The sequence below is a fragment of the Salmo salar genome, chromosome ssa01 (assembly GCF_905237065.1).
Source record: "Salmo salar chromosome ssa01, Ssal_v3.1, whole genome shotgun sequence".
NCBI lineage: Eukaryota > Metazoa > Chordata > Actinopteri > Salmoniformes > Salmonidae > Salmo > Salmo salar.
In genome coordinates this window covers 139,028,509-139,047,945 of record NC_059442.1, presented here as the reverse complement: position 1 = coordinate 139,047,945, position 19,437 = coordinate 139,028,509, and the positions used below count along the sequence as shown (strand labels likewise).

At 43.1% G+C, this 19,437-nt stretch overlaps 2 protein-coding genes across 4 annotated transcripts in view; both read left to right on the top strand.

Annotated features, from left to right (window-relative positions):
• Positions 1 to 334: 334 nt before the first annotated feature.
• On the top strand, positions 335 to 1,770 carry LOC106565885 (transmembrane protein 250-like). Its single transcript, XM_014133526.2, has 2 exons — positions 335 to 624; positions 841 to 1,770. Exon 2 carries the CDS (start codon positions 1,036 to 1,038, stop codon positions 1,453 to 1,455), a length of 420 nt encoding a protein of 139 aa, XP_013989001.1. The 5' UTR covers positions 335 to 624; positions 841 to 1,035; the 3' UTR covers positions 1,456 to 1,770.
• A 7,475-nt stretch (positions 1,771 to 9,245) lies between these two features.
• Positions 9,246 to 19,437, top strand: part of LOC106565718 (nucleus accumbens-associated protein 2) — a 43,487-nt gene continuing 33,295 nt past the window's right edge. Inside the window, exons 1-2 of one of the 3 annotated variants that reach the window (XM_014133152.2) lie at positions 9,246 to 9,510; positions 9,672 to 9,918. The gene's annotated coding sequence lies outside the window, so the exon portion shown is untranslated. Of the gene's footprint in view, positions 9,511 to 9,651; positions 9,919 to 19,437 lie in introns of all 3 variants that reach the window. The other 2 variants (XM_014133142.2, XM_014133162.2) reach the window with 2 other exon arrangements.

Below are 19,437 nucleotides of genomic sequence, written 5' to 3'. Positions count from 1 at the left end.
CATTTCATTTTTTGCAGGTAAATATATTGATAATAGTCACCTTGTCCTAGAGAGATTTACACGGTTATCAAAAGGTCACACCAGGGTAAGCCTACACGAAACACAGACCATATTTTAAGTGTTTCTTAAATTCCCTATGGAAAAAAATGAATGGGAAAAACGATTGGAACCATTTCCCTATTTGACTGCTAGGTATTATGACTCATACTGTGGTACTCTATTGGCTACAGTAAAATCCCAAATAATTACAGCTCTTCTCCTTTAAATTTCAGATTTTGTCTTGAGAAGAATGACAAATATTTTACGACAGGACGTATTCACCGGTTGTCAGAGCAACACCCTACCGCCGCTGTTGAGTTACATTAGCAAGTATAGCCATTTATATCAATGGAACGATGTATCCGAGGGAATTGCTGCAACTACTCAGTTTGTTACTTTGTGTATATATCTTTGTGCAACGAGTTATAACATGTTGACTTGCATCAGTCGTTTCAGAGCGCACCACTACCATTGTGGTGAATAGGAAGACGTTTGAGAAAGTCATGCAGCATCGAATCGAATGCTGAGAATTCAGTGTTCACGACATCTTTCAAGAAAACTCAATGTCCATTTTCTAAACGAACGGTGTGTACAATTTGAGCACATTAGGCCTAGTGACCAAGTCTAGGTTACATCCATAATAGAGGTGTGTGTGTGTGTGTGTGTGTGTGTGTGTGTGTGTGTGTGTGTGTGTGTGTGTGTGTGTGTGTGTGTGTGTGTGTGTGAGAGTGAGTGAGAGAGGGGGAGATGGAGAGCTCCTTGTCCATGTGTATTTGTAAATATGTTGTTCTCTCTTTACAGAGCCCTGTTGTCTTTTGGATGCACGTAGCAACATACACCAAACAGGCCTAATCAGAGACCTACATTCCATGCCTGTGGTCCCGTGCTAAGCGCTAAAAGCCAGCCAATGATGCTAACCTTCACCACCCCTGAAGCAGAGGACAAGGCCTGTTGCTGGGACTCCCCGCAGAAGCCTAGACTTCAATTCACCCACTCATGCCTGTGATCCCTATCCCTCGGCGAGTGCGCAGCTTCCATGGCCCCCACACCAACTGCATGCACTCGGCCTGCGGGCCGGTGCGCACCACCCAGCTTGTGCGCACCAAGTACAATAACTTTGACCTGTACCTGCGCTCGCGCTGCATGTACGGCTTCCTGCGCTTCCTGCTCTACTTCGGCTGCAGCCTTCTGACCTCCCTCCTCTGGGTGTCGCTGTCTGCTCTCTTCTGCCTGCAGTACGTGAGCGCCCGCGTTTTCCTGCGGCTGCAGTACAAGCTATCCGTGATCTTGCTGTTGCTAGGACACCGGCGCTTTGACTTTGGGGTGCTCAACAACCTGTTCATCTACAGTATGCAGGTCACAATGTTCCTGGTGGGAGGCCTGGGCTGGTGCTTCTTGGTGTTTGTGGACATGTAGCGTCTGGTGGTGACAGACCATGGATCACTGTTTTATGCCAATGTCAGACAGCCACCTGAGTGATGCACGGCAGCCATTTTGTACCAAAACACTACACACAGCAGCAGTCGTGATGAAGGCGTGAGGATGACCAGGAATAAAAGGTGGACAGATTATATAGTGCAGGGATTCTTGAAAGACCAGACAATCATACTTTATTTCACAAACAAACACAAACACACACACACACCCAGAAAAGTATGTGGACACCCCTTCAAATTAGGGGATTTGGCTATTTCAGGATCACCCTTTGCTGACAGTTGTATAAAATCAAGCACACCGCCATGCAATCTCCATAGACAAACATTGGCAGTAGAATGGCCTTACTGAAGAGCTCAGTTACTTTCAATGTGGCACCATCATAGGATGCCACATTTCCAACAAGTCAATTCGGAAAATTTCTGCCGTGCTAGAATTGCCCCGGTCAACTGTAAGTGCTGTTATTGTGAAGTGGAAATGTCTAGGACTTAGCCACGAAATGGTAGGCCACACAAGCTCACAGAACGGGATCGCTGAAGCGCGTAAAAATCGTCTGCATTCTGTTGCAACACTCGCTACCGAGTTCCAAACTGCCTCTGGAAGCAACTTCAGCACAAAAACTGTTGGGAGCTTCATGAAATGGGTTTCCATTGCCGAGCAGCCACACACAAGCCTAAGACCACCATGTGCAATGACAAGCATCGGCTGGAGTGGTGTAAAGCTCACCGCCATTGGACTCTGGAGGAATGGAAATGCGTTCTCTGGAGTGATGAATCCTGCTTTCACCATCTGGTAGTCAAACGGACGAATCTGGGTTTGGTGGATGCCAGGAGAACGCTACCTGCCCCAATAGTGCCAACTGTAAAGTTTGTTGGAGGAGGAATAATGGTCTGGGGCTGTTTTTCATCGTTTGGGCTAGGCCCCTTAGTTACAGTTAAGGGAAATCTTAACACTACAGCATACAATGACATTCTAGACTATTCTGTGCTTCCAACTTTGTGGCAACAGTTTGGGGAAGGCCCTTTCCTGTTTCAGCATGACAGTACCCCCATGCACAAGGCGAGGTCCATACAGAAATGGTTTGTTGAGATTGGTGTGAAAGAACTTGACTGGCCTGCACAGAGCCCTGACCTCAACCCTATAAAACACGTTTGGGATGAATTGGAACGCCGACTTCGAGCCATGCCCAATCGCCCAACATCAGTGCCCGGCCTCATAATGTTGTTGTGTCTGACTGAAAGCAAGTCCCCGCAGCAATGTTCCAACATCTAGTGGAAAGCCTTCCCAGAAGAGTGGAGGCTGTTCTAGCAGCAAAGGGGAAACCACTCCATATGAATGCCCATGATTTTGGAATGAGATTTTCATTGAGCAGGTATCCACATACTTTTGGTCATGTAGTGTATATTAGTATGAGCTATCAAACCATGTAAAGGAACAACCTAATTCTGTATTTTTATAATAAAAAAATGCAACTAACTGGATTTATGTCAACTCCGTCAGACACCATAAAAGGCATTTCATTTTTACATGTATTGTCCAACAAGTGTTTAAAGGCCTTGATTGTTTAATTCTAACACTGGTATTATTACATATTTGAATAATCTAATCTCCAAACTTCTTTTTGTTTTGTTTTATAGCGCTGGGCTAATTTCGTTAGCATTGTGGCATGCTTTTCCTGATTTAAAACATAAAACAACGTTCATAAAGCAAACATTATCCCTTCGGTCTAGCACAGCAAATGTGTCAACAGTTGAAGCATGTGTTGCAGAACAGTGATGTCAAATATTTTTTCTGAATATTAACAGAAATCGATTTTAATTGGGCTGGCCATCATTGACGGAGTTGACAAGCCACTGACGGAGTTCACAACAAATACTCAAAATATACATTTTTGCTTCAATACAAACATTTGTAAAATGTACAAAAATGTTTTATTTGAAAACTCCCAATAGTAATATAACCATTCTATCAGATCTTTTAGCACTCTGACGGAGTTTATGTTAGACAAAAATCTGACAGAGTTGATGTTTTACGATTTTTTCGTCTTCATTAAAGTGCTATACAAAGTAGCAAATTTGTTCTTCCGGAGTTGCTTTATGACTCTAAAATCTAATTTAATCTAACGTATCCAGGCTGTATCACAACCGGACGTGATTGGGATCGTATTGGGCGGCGCACAATTGGCCCAGCGTCGTCCAAGTTTGGCCGGTGTAGGCCGTCATTGTAAAGCAGAATTTGTTCTTAACTGACTAGCCTAGTTAAGTAAAATAAAAAGATAGGATATTAATTTTGGAACAAATATATATCAGGCAGATGGAGTTTTCAGTTTATGGTTGTGAACTTGACACCATGGTGATTTCAATGTTTGTTTAAATCTATCAAAAGTTACAGACCATGAGTGGTCTTGTTGCACTACATGTAATGTGGACATGAATATAGAGTCCTTATGGTGGAGCTGATCATGCTCATTCCTGATTAATTTAGGATTTTAAACATGTGACGGAGTTCACAACATCGCCGGACACATTTTTTAGGAATTACCATTTTTCAGTTAACATTAATTATTGGCAGTATTTTTTTTGGAGAGTTTCAAATTGGGATCCTTTGCTCTGGACAAGGGAATTTCCAGTTGGAAATGTGTAATATTGAAAATATATTATTTTTAATTCCCCTTTATAAAGTATAAAACTATAAAAAAATAAAGTTTCCCTGCCAGCAAGGATTGTCCTGACTTTCAAGAATCCCTGAGTGACACGCTTTGGTGCTATTTGCCTGCAAAAAGTGGATGCGTATATACCGTATCTGTCACGTCCTGACCAGCAGATGGAGCTAGTGTATTAGTTTTGGGGTCAGGACGTGGCAGTTTTTTGTGTGTGAATGTTTGTGTTGGTGATTGGGACTTCCAATTGAAGGCAGGTGTGTTGAGTTGCCTTTGATTGGGAGTCCTATATAGGTGTGTGTGTTTTTCTTTGGGGTTGTGGGTAGTTGTTCTTGCACTGCGTTTTGTATGCCTGTAAGACTGTTCCTGTCGTGTGTATTGTTTTTCCAGTGGATGCTTTATTCCTTTTTTTAAATTAAAATATGAGCATCCATATTCCCGCTGCAGTTTGGTCTATTCAACACGGCTCTTTTTGTGACAAAACTACCCACCACCAAAGGACCAAGCAGCGGAATAGGAGGAAGCCACAGGAGGACTATTGGAAGCAGCGCGCTCGGGAGGAGATGGATTCCTGGTCGCTGGAAGTATTGGAGGAGAGGATTGACTGGACATGGGAGCAGTTGCGGGCCCACTGTGACAACCTGCCTGGGAGGCAGATAGAACCCGAGAGGCAGCCCCAATAATTTTTTGGGGGGGGCACAAGGGCTATTTGGCGGGGTGAGATTGGAGCCCCAGGCCAGCTCCCCGTACCCTTGTAGGGCAGACTGGACAGGTCCCGTGCTTTGGGGTTGGAGCTGTGGTGAGGCCTGGGATTTTCAGGCCGGTAGGCACAGTACCAGCGCCCCACATGTGCCAGGGCGAAGTAGGCATCGAGCCGGAAGGGGTGATGCCAACCCTGCGCTCAAGACCGCCAGTACGCCTCTACGGTCCGGTGTTTCCCGCCATACGCACTAGCATGGAGGTGCGTGTCTCCAGGCTGGCACGTCCAGTACCAGCCCCACGCATCAGGCGTCTAGTGCGTCAGCCCAGCCTCGCCAGTCAAGAGTCACCTGAGCTGCCCGCCAGTCGAGAGTCACCTGAGCTGCCCGCCAGTCGAGAGTCACCTGAGCTGCCCGCCAGTCGAGAGTCACCTGAGCTGCCTGCCAGTCGAGAGTCACCTGAGCTGCCCGCCAGTCGAGAGTCACCTGAGCTGCCCGCCAGTCGAGAGTCACCTGAGCTGCCCGCCAGTCGAGAGTCACCTGAGCTGCCCGCCAGTCGAGAGTCACCTGAGCTGCCCGCCAGTCGAGAGTCGCCTGAGCTGCCCGCCAGTCAGAAGTCGCCAGAGCAGCCCTCCAGTCAGGAGCCGCCAGAGCCGCCCGCCAGTCAGGAGCCGCCAGAGCGGCCCGCTAGTCAGGAGCCGCCAGAGCTGCCCGACTGCCCGGAGCTGCCAGAGCGGCCCGACTGCCCGGAGCTGCCAGAGTTGCCCGACTGCCCGGAGCTGCCAGAGTGGCCCGACTGCCCGGAGCTGCCAGAGTGGCCCGACTGCCCGGAGCTGCCAGAGTGGCCCGACTGCCCGGAGCTGCCAGAGTGGCCCGACTGCCCGGAGCTGCCAGAGTGGCCCGCCTGTCCTCCGGCCCAGCCCGAGTGGCCCGCCTGTCCTCCGGCCCAGCCCGAGTGGCCCGCCTGTCCTCCGGCCCAGCCCGAGTAGCCCTCCTGTCCTCCGGCCCAGCCCGAGTGGCCCTCCTGTCCTCCGGCCCAGCCCGAGTGGCCCTCCTGTGCTCCGGCCCAGCCCGAGTGGCCCTCCTGTCCTCCGGCCCAGCCCGAGTGGCCCTCCTGTCCTCCGGCCCAGCCCGAGTGGCCCTCCTGTCCTCCGGCCCAGCCCGAGTGGTCCATCTGCCAGGGTCAGCCCGAGTGGCCCATCTGCCCGGCGCAGCTAGCGGTGCCACCGAAGTGGGCGACGCCGAAGGTGGAGCGAGGTCCACGTCCTGCACCTGAGCCACCTCCAGGATAGGTGGGTTAGGGAGGGAGGGTGTAGCACAGTGCCGTCGTTGACGGCAGCCACCCTCCCTTCCCTCCCTTATTGTTTAGGGGTTATTGTTTAATGGGTTTTTGTTGGGGATTTTTTTTGTGTGTTTTCTGTTGGTAGGTGCATTCCGGAGTCTGCACCTTGAGGGGGGGGTACTGTCACGTCCTGACCAGCAGATGGAGCTATTGTATTCGTTTTGGGGTCAGGACGTGGCAGTTTTGTGTGTGTGAATGTTTGTGTTGGTGATTGGGACTTCCAATTGAAGGCAGGTGTGTTGAGTTGCCTTTGATTGGGAGTCCTATATAGGTGGGTGTGTTTTTCTTTGGGGTTGTGGGTAGTTGTTCTTGCACTGCGTTTTGTATGCCTGTAAGACTGTTCCTGTCATGTGTATTGTTTTTCCAGTGGATGCTTTATTCCTTTTTTTAAATTAAAATATGAGCATCCATATTCCCGCTGCAGTTTGGTCTATTCAACACGGCTCTTTTTGTGACAATATCACTAAGACTTCTGTAATAATAACCCTTACTTTAGTTTGGCGCATGAGGGATAGTATGCCCCTTAACACCCTAGAAGGAAAAAAAACATGCTGTCTTGTATGACTGGAGGAAAACAAGTGACAATGTTGAATTCTAAAAATAAAGGATATATTCAGTATGGGTGTTTAAATTGACTCCCCAGGTGACAGACATTAGTTTTGTAGCTAACATTATTATTTTATACATCCTTTGTTGAGAAAAAAAAGCAAATGTATTGTGCTATAAAATATATGGGGAAGTCTGTGTACATATTGTCTTATTGATGCCAATAATATCTGCCATGGACATGGCCTGTTGCTGGGGCTGTGTCATTGAGTCTGTAACAATGCAAGTTAGTTATTGTGAGTGGCTTTGGGTGAAGTGCTCATAATATCAAAATATAGTTCCTCACATGGTCCCAGAATCCCTCTCACAGAGACAGAGCTCTGTTTTGCCTCCCTGAGAACACAGTAGCCAATCACAGCCAGACACCTTCGGTCTCTGCCAACCATAACAATGGCCGTGGCTGTGTCCCAATGGCCTTATATAGCCTCCTTTCCTCATCTTCTTTCCTACACTAGGACTGATCTGATAAGGACAGGCTGAAATTATAGAATGAAAACCTATTCATAACGTTTATCTATCAGTGATCATAACTGTGTCTCATTGTTCATTTTAAGTACCAAGATCCTGCTTAATTTTTCCTTAAATATTGTCCTTTCCTTGTTCCCTTTCATGCAACCCTAGGGCCTGTCCAGGAGAAGGTCTGTGCCAAATGCTGCATTCGTAACCAAGTGGGAGGTGTGAATCAACCAGTTGTGAAGTCGTAAATACCAGTTGGATGCATTCACATGCTTTGAACTTGTTCAGAAACGCCGATTGGCTAATGGCCAACAAACAATGTAAACCATAAACTAAAAGTGCAGTTATCATGCTTGTAAAGAAATTATAGTGTTCAAAAAACATATTAATAGATCATTTATAAAAAGCAATGTTTTTGTTGCATTTAACTGCAGAAAATTCTGTTATCCAGGTCATTTCTGAGGTAAGTGACGTCAGAGGTCAGCATGTGGGAGCTCAGGATGATGGACGAGTTTCCCACTAGTAATTACCAGTTAGAGGCCATTCAAGTAGATATTTCTCCAGTAGTATGTGGTAAATTCCCACTTCCCACTTGGTTACAAACGGAGCACTAGTTATAGTCACAGCTTCTGTTTCAGTACTTAAACGGTAAGAGAGCTACGTTTCCACCATACTGCTTTCTCTAGTCAGTCTGTTTCAGATCAGCGCTTAATATTAAGGAAAGGAGTTAAGAAAACCATTTGAATGATTTGGGACATGCCCAAGACTTTGGATGAACCCAGCTCCACACCAACTCATTCATGGGTTTTTCTTTATTTTTTCTCTTTTCTACATTGTAGAATAATAGTGAAGACATCAAAACTATGAAATAACACATGGAATAAAAGAAAAGTTCTAAAACAAATCTAAATATATTTTATATTTGAGATTCTTCAAAGTAGAAACCCTTTGCCTTGACGACAGCTTTGCACACTCTTGGCACTCTCTCAACCAGCTTCATGAGGTGATCACCTGGAATGCATTTCAATTAACAGGTGTGCCTTGTTAAGTTCATTCGTGGAATTTCTTTCCTTCATAATGCATTTCAGCCAATCAGTTATGTTGTGACACGATAGGGTTGGTATACAGAAGATAGCCCTATTTGGCAAAAGACCAAGCCCATTTTATGGCAGGAACAGCTCAAATAAGCAAAGAGAAACGACAGTCCATCATTACTTTAAGACATGAAGGTCAGTCAATCCAGAACATTTCAAGAACTTTTGAAGTTTCTTCAAGTGCAGTCACAAAAACCATCAAGCGCTATGATGAAACTGGCTCTCATGAGGACTACCACAGGAAAGGAATACCCAGAGTTACATCTGCTGCAGAGGATAAGTTCATGACAGCTTTGCATACTCTTGGCAAAGGGTGGCCACTTTGATTCCATATGTGTTATTTCATAGCATTGATGTATTCACTATTATTCTACAATGTAGAAAATAGAAAAAATAAAGAAAACCCTAGAATGAGTAGGTGTGTCCAAACTTTTGACTGGTACTGTATATATACATTTCCCTATTGTGTTGTGATAGTGATTTTACAATATTGACTTGTATTAGGATACATTCTAAAATGTATACAGTAATAATGATGGGGACATTTTAACCATTACCAATGACTATATAACCAGTGGGCATAGTATACACTGCACCCTCAGTGTTGATATGCACACATTAAAATATGTTTAATGATTTGTGGGACTATTTTCTGCCTCATTTTAATTATCAATCAGACATAGTTAAGATCAACTGCTTTTGGTTTTGAAAAGCACAGTTAGTTAAGGCTTAAGGGCATGGCTTACAAACATTAAATATATCAGATTTTATGGAAATACAGTATATACTGTAGTCATGGATAGACTGAGGCATGTCAGTGAATGTAAATACATTTTGTTTTCTGACATTAGGGGGTGGTATATGGATTCACTACAGTAAAACGGATACAGTAGTTAGGGGACAGTTGACTTGAGGTCATGTTATGTTATGTAGCCCGCAGTCGGTCCCCAAAGTTATGAGCTACACACATGCACATCATGCAACAGTCGTCGCATAGGCCACGTGAGTTAACCGTGCATGTACATTTACTCCACAGCGCACCCTTCATAGAGTAAAACAATTCACTTGGTATAGCTGCTTCCGTTGTCCTGAATTCTGTCATATGAATAACATTTGGTTTGGAAATACGCATTTAAGACTCATCAGAGTGTATCGAGTTCATGTAAAGGTGTCAACTAAAAGGTGAGTAAGCCTACCACATGCCCAGTATGGCAACCGTTTATTGTATTTACAATAAAGTACAGTAACATCTGAGACTATACAGTAGCCTCTAGACGCCTAGGCTGTCTTTAATGAAAGTATATCGCATGTATACGATGTCAGTCTGCGCACAATTCATATAGCGTCCATGTGATCGGAATTCACACCCTGCACAAGGACTAGAGGCACGCAAAGGAGAGAGATGGGGGGCGATCGTTCAAGATAGGAGAGCGAGCGATACAGTCCTTGGAGCTAGCAAACGAGGTGAACTCGGGGCCTGCCTGTGCTAACAGACGGCCACGGACCCTGCAAACTTTACATCTGAAGAAATAACGCTGTGCGGAGTGCCGACTACTGACTGTACCCTTTTATGGAGGACCGACATACCGGGTAAACATTCGCCTTCATATTGGTTTGATATACACGCCTATAGTGTTTATTTAACGCATATGTTTTTGCCATGTTTTATTTCCTCGTAGTGTAGAGTTAATCTACCCATCTTTCATATCGCATGATAGCCTACATAAATTATCGGAGGACATTGACATAGGCTAAACAGATATTTCACTTTAATAGTTTTGTAGAATAACAATTTCGTAGATTTTGAGGTTTTGTTAGAAGCATGATGTTGATTTAATGCATCTGAATTTCCGAAAAATATAACCCTCAAGTAGACTACAGGAATTTGTGCAGATGTTTTGAAATGTTATGATACTTTGTCAATTAACTGTATGACTTTTTATTAGTCAACAAGATATCCTGCAATGTTTCAAACAGGATGAGTGGCGAAAGTGGAATGATATCGGTCATTGCGTCATTATCAAGTTCAATCAAAAACGCACCCCTGTAGGCTATAGGAATTATACCACACATGTAGCCGCCTAACCATAGACCCGAACATATGTTGCATACCATGTAGCCTATTCATAGCTGTGGATCTTAAAGTTATGGTAGCCAAATGAGAGAGGCTACAGTAACTCACTGCAATCAGACCGGCATATTGTGTGCTGTTAATATAGGCTTCAACCACCTTATCTATATTAGTACTTTTATGTCCTCAGTGCTAAATTAACATGTTAAGTCATAGTGTACAGAAAATCAGTCTATACCTGTCAAAGCCTTAGGAGTAGACTATAAAGGTTTCAGTTTAGAGAAGTGCTTATAAATGTATCCAAGATAGTTTCTTGTAATTCTGTCTGATACTGTATTATGGGTCTGTACTCGTTTGAATGTGCATGCCTTATTTACGTGTCTCCATAGGATACTTATAAATGATGTTGTTTGTGAATAAATGCATAGTACAGTTTATATAGTCCATTATTGATTCGATGGAATCAATAGGCTACATCCTTGCTGTTTGTTGGCTAAAAATGACAGAATTTTGACAGAGTCCCAGATTTACAACCATTTACTCTGACAGTAACATACTGGATCAGTGCTTCTCCATGACCTGGGGTCTGACTTCTGTGTTACTGTCTGCATCCCATGAAACCCCTGACATGTGACTACACACAATGCCTACTGTCCTGTTTGGGCCTTGCATGTAGCTCATGGCAATTTCTTCATTTCCTGCTCTCTCTCTTGCTTTCTCTCTCTCTCTCTCTCTCTCTCTCTCTCTCTTGCAGTCTTTCTCTACTTTTGTCTCTCTCTCACACACACACATACGCACGCACGCAGGCACACACACTTTCTGTTGTTTAGTGTTTCTTGTTAAAAGATGATTCATAACTCTTAGACCAGTACATTGCAAGATGGCCCCTCTATTTTATCTTTCCAAGATGTTAGGGTCTCGGCAGTTGTTTTCATCAATATGAGGTGGAATGGGCGGTGTCGGGTTAGAGGTTGGCCTCATTTGCTTCTTGTGTGTGTGTGTAGCTTTAACTAACATGGCTGACATCCAGCACTCCAAGCCTACAGGTTTGCCTTTCACAAACAGCTCTCAACACTGTGAAATCCATCTCAGCTGTCATACCAAACAAGAGAAAGATATACAGACAGAGAGACTCCCAACACTCTGCTTATGATCTCAATCTAAACCTAAAGGCTCAGTGTATGTGTGTGTAGGTCTGTACATGCCCGCCTGTCTATAGACTCCACACGATGACACCTCTTTCATAGTTCTTTGCTTTATTGCTGGGAAGTCAGTGAGGGCCACGAGGTGTACTGCTAAGTTCTTATCTTTAATGTGTAACAACAACATACATGGAAAGAGTGTTCTTTCTTTCTCTCAACCCGAGGCCTTTACCGTCGCCCATCTTTGAGTTGGATGGCTGCCAAACGCTGTGATGGCGCCCAACAGCTGTATTTGTGTATGCTGTGTCCTGGGATGCCCTTCCTCCATAGGCTCCACACTACGAAACATTCCACAGGGGGCAAAGGGGGGCGGTGAGAAGAGAGAGAGAGAGGCACACAGTTAGAGACACGTACATGGGGAGAAAGGGTAGAGAAAGAGGGAGAGAGAGAGGTTGTAGGGTTCGCTCAACTGGCTTCACCCTTCATCAGACGCTTGGCTGAACAGTATGGGCTCTTTATCATAGGGGCGATCAACTGTAAAGGAAATGTTTAGGTTTACTGTCACCTTCCACCTCTGTGTTTATTATCCAGCACTATGTTGCTCTACCAGTACATATTTTTGTACTACTGTAACTACTGTACTGTGAATATTCAACCTAATAGTTATGTTTTGGTCCTTGGAGTGCGAGAAAATATTTCACTTATAGTATGTGGGAGTAAATGTTATTAATTTGACAGCCAATATTTGAGATGAGATTCTAATTCTTTGTTGACAGTGCTAGCTGAAAAATAACGCCTTGGTTTCTGTCTCTTTGGCTCCTTGGTTTAACTAGTGCACTTGAAGAGGGGGAGGGAGGGGGGGAGGGAGGGGGGAGGGAGGGAGTGACCACACTACAAATGCTCTATGTAAAAAGGCCCTTCACAGTGTTCATCTGGCTTCTTTCTGTGAGGCCATCTAGAGATGATGATGAGGCAATGGGATGGCAGTGTGCATGGTACGTGATACAGGGCAGACATACATTATTTCCTCATCATCTTTACTGTATGTATGTACGGTTGCTCTGGGCCAGCAGTGTTGTCACAGATCCCATCATGAGGTCAACTGAGACCAGTACACAGTCCCTGTAATTTAGATGTGAAGTGGGTTCTGTCATACTGTGCTGCCTGATTCTGTTTGACGTCTGTTTGTTTAGTTATTGGTATGTTTTCAAAAACTTTTTTATTTCCATTTTCCCCACTTTTTCCCTGTATAATATGTGTTTTGGGATTATTGTGTAAAATGGACTGAAAATAAAGTTTGATAGATGTTTATCTGGTATGGTGAGACAGAATCTGTAGAGATGTTTTTCACCGTCTTTCAAGAATTCTGAGAATATCTAGTCAATTAATTTGTAGTTATACTGTTACCATTACAGTACATTTGTAGTAGCAGTGTTTGATTTGATATGTTGATTATATTGTTAATTTCAAATAATTTCTGAGGGCTTAATTAAGGAAATTCTGCCTTCTCAGATTGTGTCTGGCCTTAGTTACAGTATGGGTTGTCCTACCAACAGAGCCTAACTAGCGAAGTTGTATGTTGCCTTATATGAACTCATGTTGGCATATTGGATGGAAGATTAAATGAAACTGTAGATGGTGTAGCATGGCATTGGTTCTTGTTTGGTCAACAGTGGATTGTTGGTCAGATATATACAGTACCAGTCAAAAGTTTGGACACACCTACTCATTCAAGGTTTTTCTTTATTTTTACTATTTTCTACATTGTAGAATAATAGTGAAGACATCAAAACTATGAAATAACACATATGGAATCATGTAGTAACCAAAAAAGTGTTTACAAAAAGTATTCAAAGTAGCCACCCTTTGCCTTGATGACAGCTTTGCACACTTGGCATTCCCTCAACCAGCTTCACCTGGAATGCTTTTCCAACAGTCTTGAAGGAGTTCCCACACATGCTGAGCACTTGTTGGCTGCTTTTCCTTCACTCTGCGGTCCAACTCATCCCAAACCATCTCAATTGGGTTGAGGTCAGCTGATTGTGGAGGCCAGGTCATCTGATACAGCACTCCATCACTCTCCTTGTTGGTCAAATAGCCCTTACACAGCCTGGAGGTGTGTTTTGGGTCATTGTCTTGAAGAAAAACAAATGACGGTCCGACTAAGTGCAAACCAGATGGGATGGTGTATCGCTGCAGAATACTGTGGTAGCCATGCTGTTTAAGTGTGCCTTGAATTCTAAATAAATCACAGACAGTGTCACCAGCAAAGCACCATCACACCTCCTCCATGCTTCACGGTGGGAACCAGACATGCGGAGATAATCCATTCACCTACTCTGCATCTCACAAAGACACGGTGGTCAAAATTTGGACTCATCAGACCAAAGGAAAGATTTCCACCGGTCTAATATCCATTGCTCGTGTTTCTTTCCCCAAGAACTACGCTTTTTCTTCTTATTGGTGTCCTTTAGTAGTGGTTTCTTTGCAGCAATTCAACCATGAAAGCCTGATTCACACAATCTCCTCTGAACAGTTGATGTTGAGATGTGTCTGTTACTTGAGCTCTGTGAAGCATTTATTTGGGATGCAACTTCTGAGGTGCAGTTAACTCTAATGAACTTATCCACTGCAGCAGAGGTAACTCTGGGTATTTCTTTCCTGTGGCGGTCCTCATGAGAGCCAGTTTCATCATAGCGATTGATGGTTTTTGTGACTGCACTTGTTGAAACTTTCAAAGTTCTTGAAATGTTCCAGATTGACTGACCTTCATGTCTTAAAGTAATGATGGACTGTTGTTTCTCTTTGCTTATTTGAGCTGTTCTTGCCATAATATGGACTTGGCCTTTTACCAAATAGGGCTATCTTCTGTTTACCACCCCTACCTTGTCACAATGCAACTGATTGACTCAAACATATTAAGAAGGAAAGAAATTCCACAAATGACCTTTTAACAAGGCACACCTGTTAATTGAAATGCATTCCAGGTTACTACCTCATGAAGCTTGTTGAGAGAATGCCAAGAATGTGCAAACCTGTCATATTTCATAGTTTTGATGTCTTCACTATTATTCTACAGTATAGAAAATAGTAAAAAATAAGCTTTGCACACTCTTAGCATTCTCTCAACCAGCTTCACGAGGTAGTCACCTGGAATGAATTTCAATTAACAGGTGTGACTTGTAAAAAGTACATTTGTGGAATTTCTTTCCTTCTTAATGAGCCAATCAGTTGCGTTGTGACAAGGTAGGGGTGGTAAACAGAAGAGTGTTTAAAACATTAGGAACACGTTGTCCTTCTATGACATAGACTGACCAGGTGAATCCAGGTGAAAGAAGTGATCCCTTATTAATGTCACATGTTAAATCCACTTCAATCAGTGTAGATGGAGGGGAGGAGACAGGTTAAATAAGGATTTTTAAGCCTTGAGACAACTGAGACATGGATTGTGTGCCATTCAGATGGTGAAAGGGCAAGACTAAAGATTTAGGTGCCTTTGAACGGGGTATGGTAGTAGGTGCCAGGCGCACCAATTTTTGTCAAGAAGTGCAACACTGCTAGGTTTTTCATGCTCAACAATTTCCTGTGTGTAACAACAATGGTCCACCACCCGAAGGAGATCCAGCCAACTTGACACAACTGTGAGAAGCATTGGAGTCAACACGGGCCAGCATCCCTGTGGAATGCTTTCAACACCTTGTAGAGTCCATGCCTCGACAAATCAAAGCTGTTCTGAAGGCAAAAGGGTGTACATCTCAATATTAGGAAGGTGTGCTTAATATTTATTGAAATTTTTTTCAGTTTTCCTCAGAAGTCCCTAGCAGTGTAACTCCTTGTACCAGGAAGGTTTAAAAGAAAAGTAGAGAAGATAAGTGTGTTGTCTTAACTGTTCACCTACTGTACAATATACATAAACTCATGCACACACACACAAACACACACACAACCCTCTCACACACACATACAAACTGACAAACTATTAACCTACACATTACAGTCACTGAAAGCGAGAGAGAGAGAGAGAGAGAGAGAGAGAGAGAGAGAGAGAGAGAGAGAGCTATTAAGATTCTTGAAATGTAACTGATTTGATTGCTTTGGCTCATTCTGTGCTTTAGAGGAAGTCTTCCAAGAACTGAGACAATGGGCAGTAAACATGCTCTCCATATTAATTTAACGTAAGAACTAACTAATGTGCTCCTTTTTACTTGGAACCTACTGCCTCAAGAACATTGACGATAACAGAGAAATGTCATAATGCTTCATATGCTTTTTCAGTGTTTCATGTGGAGGTATGACAAGTAGCTCTTGCAAAACTAAAAGCCATTTTCTCTCCCTCCCTTTCTCTCTCTCCCTCTCTCTTTCACTCTTACACACTCTCTCAATCTTACTCTCTCTCTCTTTCTCTCTGTGTGAGTTTTCTGGTAAGTGACATGGTTGGCCTTTGGCACAACGCCTGGCAAGATCACATGGCATGGACGTCACGCCAGTTTGTGTGTGCGTCTGTGTGCGTGTGCGTTCGAGGAGGAGAATGAGAGAGCGGCAGAGAGCATGTGTGCCTTTTACTGTTCCAAGTGTTTCACTATGAATGACAGCACATAGACATTACAGCAAATGAAGAGAAGCACTGAGTGGTGGGATGATTATGGAATTCCAATGACATTTTGATAGCATCACAAGTCCAGTTTCCCTTTACAATGTATACTAAAACTCAAGAGTAGATTTGTCTTGGCGTGGCCGAAAAGAAATCAGTAGAATCTATTTTCACTTTCCCTGAAGGTTTACTTGTAAACCACTTATAAAACCATCAGTAAATAGTTTGTAGACCATGACTAGTTGTGTAATCATTAAATCATTGTTCATGTACAGTATCATTAGCATTTGTGAATACATACAATACACGACATATGAATCATTTATTATGAGGACTTGTCATCATAATAGTAAATTAATTTACATAGGTTTTGAACAAACTATAGTAATATGTAGAAAACGTATAGCAGACCTTTAAAATGAAGTGTTCCCTACAGTACCTATAAGACTTGGCTATACAGAAGCACTCTGTCAATGGTATTCCTTTTGTGTAGCCTATCTGTCCATAGACCTTGATGTGAAATGTAAATTCATTTGTTCTAAGGCGGAACACAATAAAATGGGAGTCATCTCTCCAGCGATCACTAAATGGGTCTCGAGGTTGTGTGGTCTTGACAGCATTTTAATTTACCTCATCTTTTTCTGATGGCTCAATTGTGTGCTAAGATATCTCAATTACCATGTTATTCACTCCGCACAGTATCTTAGTCCCCCTTAAAACAAAGTACAACTTATAAACGCTTTATATAGTATATGCCAGTGGGGAACTGTAGGACCCCCTTCAGAGGGACCAAACATTTTCCAATATGTTGTGTCAAACAAAGAAATCTAGAAAAGAACAGAAAACATAAAATCAGTTAATGCGCCCAACATGTTATCTACTGTCGTTGGACCATTCTATTCCTAATGAAGGAAGAGCAATGCTTTTTGATTACATTATGAATGAATCACACAGAGACCGAACTGGCACCGACAAAACATTTGACACACAGCATAAAATAATGCGACCAGCAAAACAGAAACCACACTTTTTAAACAACCTATGGTAGCCTAACACCACTGTCACCAATACGGACAACAAGTGACACATCAAAGGTGTCAGGTTCGTGGGGCTGAACGGACAGCGATCATAATACCTGTCCACTCCATGGCGCTGAAGAAGAGACAGTTTTGGTCAAACACATAGACACGGCTGACGGACAGGCGACAGCAGTCACACACAGCATCAAATAATGTTAAAGCATAAGCAGCCCATTCACTCCAGTAGTCCCCATGCAATCATAACAATACAAAAAGATAACAATTTAATTTTGAAAATGAAATTAACAAACCAGCTATTACTTCCCATAGCAAATATATTTTATCACGTTCATCACACTAACTGGTGATCTAAAGTTTAAATGCAACAATGTTTCACAGTCATTATTTTCAAAGAGATAGCTTGTTAGCAAGTGAGCTGCAATAAAAAACAGTGCCACTCACCAGATGATGATCATTTATGTATCTAGAAAAGGGTGAGGCTAACAAATGAGCAACAACGTCCACCTTTCAGGTGATATCTAACAACTGCTGCAGCCGCCTTCGCCATTGTCACAGTACTACAGCACAAGCTATCTAACGTTACTAGCACGGGGGAACTACTGCTCGCTATTGCCACTGATTCTTTGCTCTTGCTCTCTCAGTAGTGACATGTCTAGGCCAATGACTGTATGGTCCTTGCTATCTGGAATCCATGAGATGTCCTTACCCCATTGAAGTTGACATTTAAAATGGTTAAGGTAAGGGTTAAGGTTAAGTAAGGGTTATGGTTAGGGTAGGGGTTAGTAATCCCACGCATAAATATAATGTAATCAAGGTTGGAAATGATTCTGTTTTTGTCAAAAACTATTATCTGTTTGGGATTCTTGCAGTCATTTTGCGGTGCACAAATGATTTACAACTATGTTCCGGCCCCCCGACCGTTCGCTCAAGGAGTAATCGGCCCACGGCTGAATGTAATTGGGGACCCCTGGTCTAGGCCTTTATTTTACTTGGCCAGTTTACTGTTAGCTGTTATAGCCTTAGTTTAGCATAAAGCACACTGTAGGCCTCACATGACTGTTACACCTGCCCTGCTCCAGGCCAGAGCACGAGGTAAGCACCAAGTTTATAGGGCACATAATGTCATGTGTAATCTCACATGTAATATCAGCAATTGCATCTTAACAGGGCTCTAGACTAACGTTTTCAGTTGATGGCCCCAGCACATGATTTGGTTGCACAAATTATTCGCCACTGCGCAACGATAATGGCTGACCTGGGTCCCATAATGTACCTGCATTCTTTACAGAACCAGGCAAATAATGACTAGTCATCTTTTAAATTAGAATGCCCTTTTGTTCTTACATTGATTTGGATAGATTTACAAAGGGTTCAACGTTAACTTTTTTTCTCACTGGCAGTTTGTAAATGCATTGGAGTCATGCATGCTTTCTCTTTATATCTTTGCATATTGACCTAGTGCACTAGGCTATATTATTCACCACCTGAGGAAGTGGGAACTCAAAACACTAGATTGTTAACTCTAAATATGATCATGTTGCTAGATAGCCAAGTAAGCTAATTGATTAATCTTTCAGTAAATGTAATATCCTACAAAACCTTTCCAAGCCTAGGCCTATATAGGCTACTTGATGTAGGACTATTCACCGCAAATGGCGCGCTCCGCTCCGCAGGTGCAACAAAACCATATCCATAGCCTACTCTGGTCGTAAAGCCATGAACTCAATATTTATTTGTCAATACAGGTGCAAAATAAATGATATACTCACAGAAAGCTGTAACCTTCTGTAACTAGGACAACCGTAGTTGCTTTGAAAACTGTATTTTTCCCGCAATTGCATTTTGAGCAACAGTCATAAGCTTGTGCTTCTTAGGATGCATCTCTCTCTTCTCCATGCGCACAGTAGTCTGACAGCGAAATAGGGGCAGGCAGATACTTTCATATGGTTTATTTTTGGTAAATTTCACATTACTGTTAATTCATGATAATAAAAAAATCTAAACAAAAAAATAATGTGACCAACTACATTCTTTTCACTGGCACCCTCGCGATAACAAATTAGTGTCGCGCTGCCAAGTCAAAGGGTCACAAATGCCAGTGTTTTGGTCGCAGTTTTGAGCCTTGCTTAATTAGCATTTATTTTAAAGCACAGCTTTTGGGGGGAATTGATATAGTGGGTTATGTCACATTAGGCAATGCACCCTACATAGGGAGCTGTTTTGTCACCCGTCATACACCCTTTGTAAAGTATGATATAACCTTAT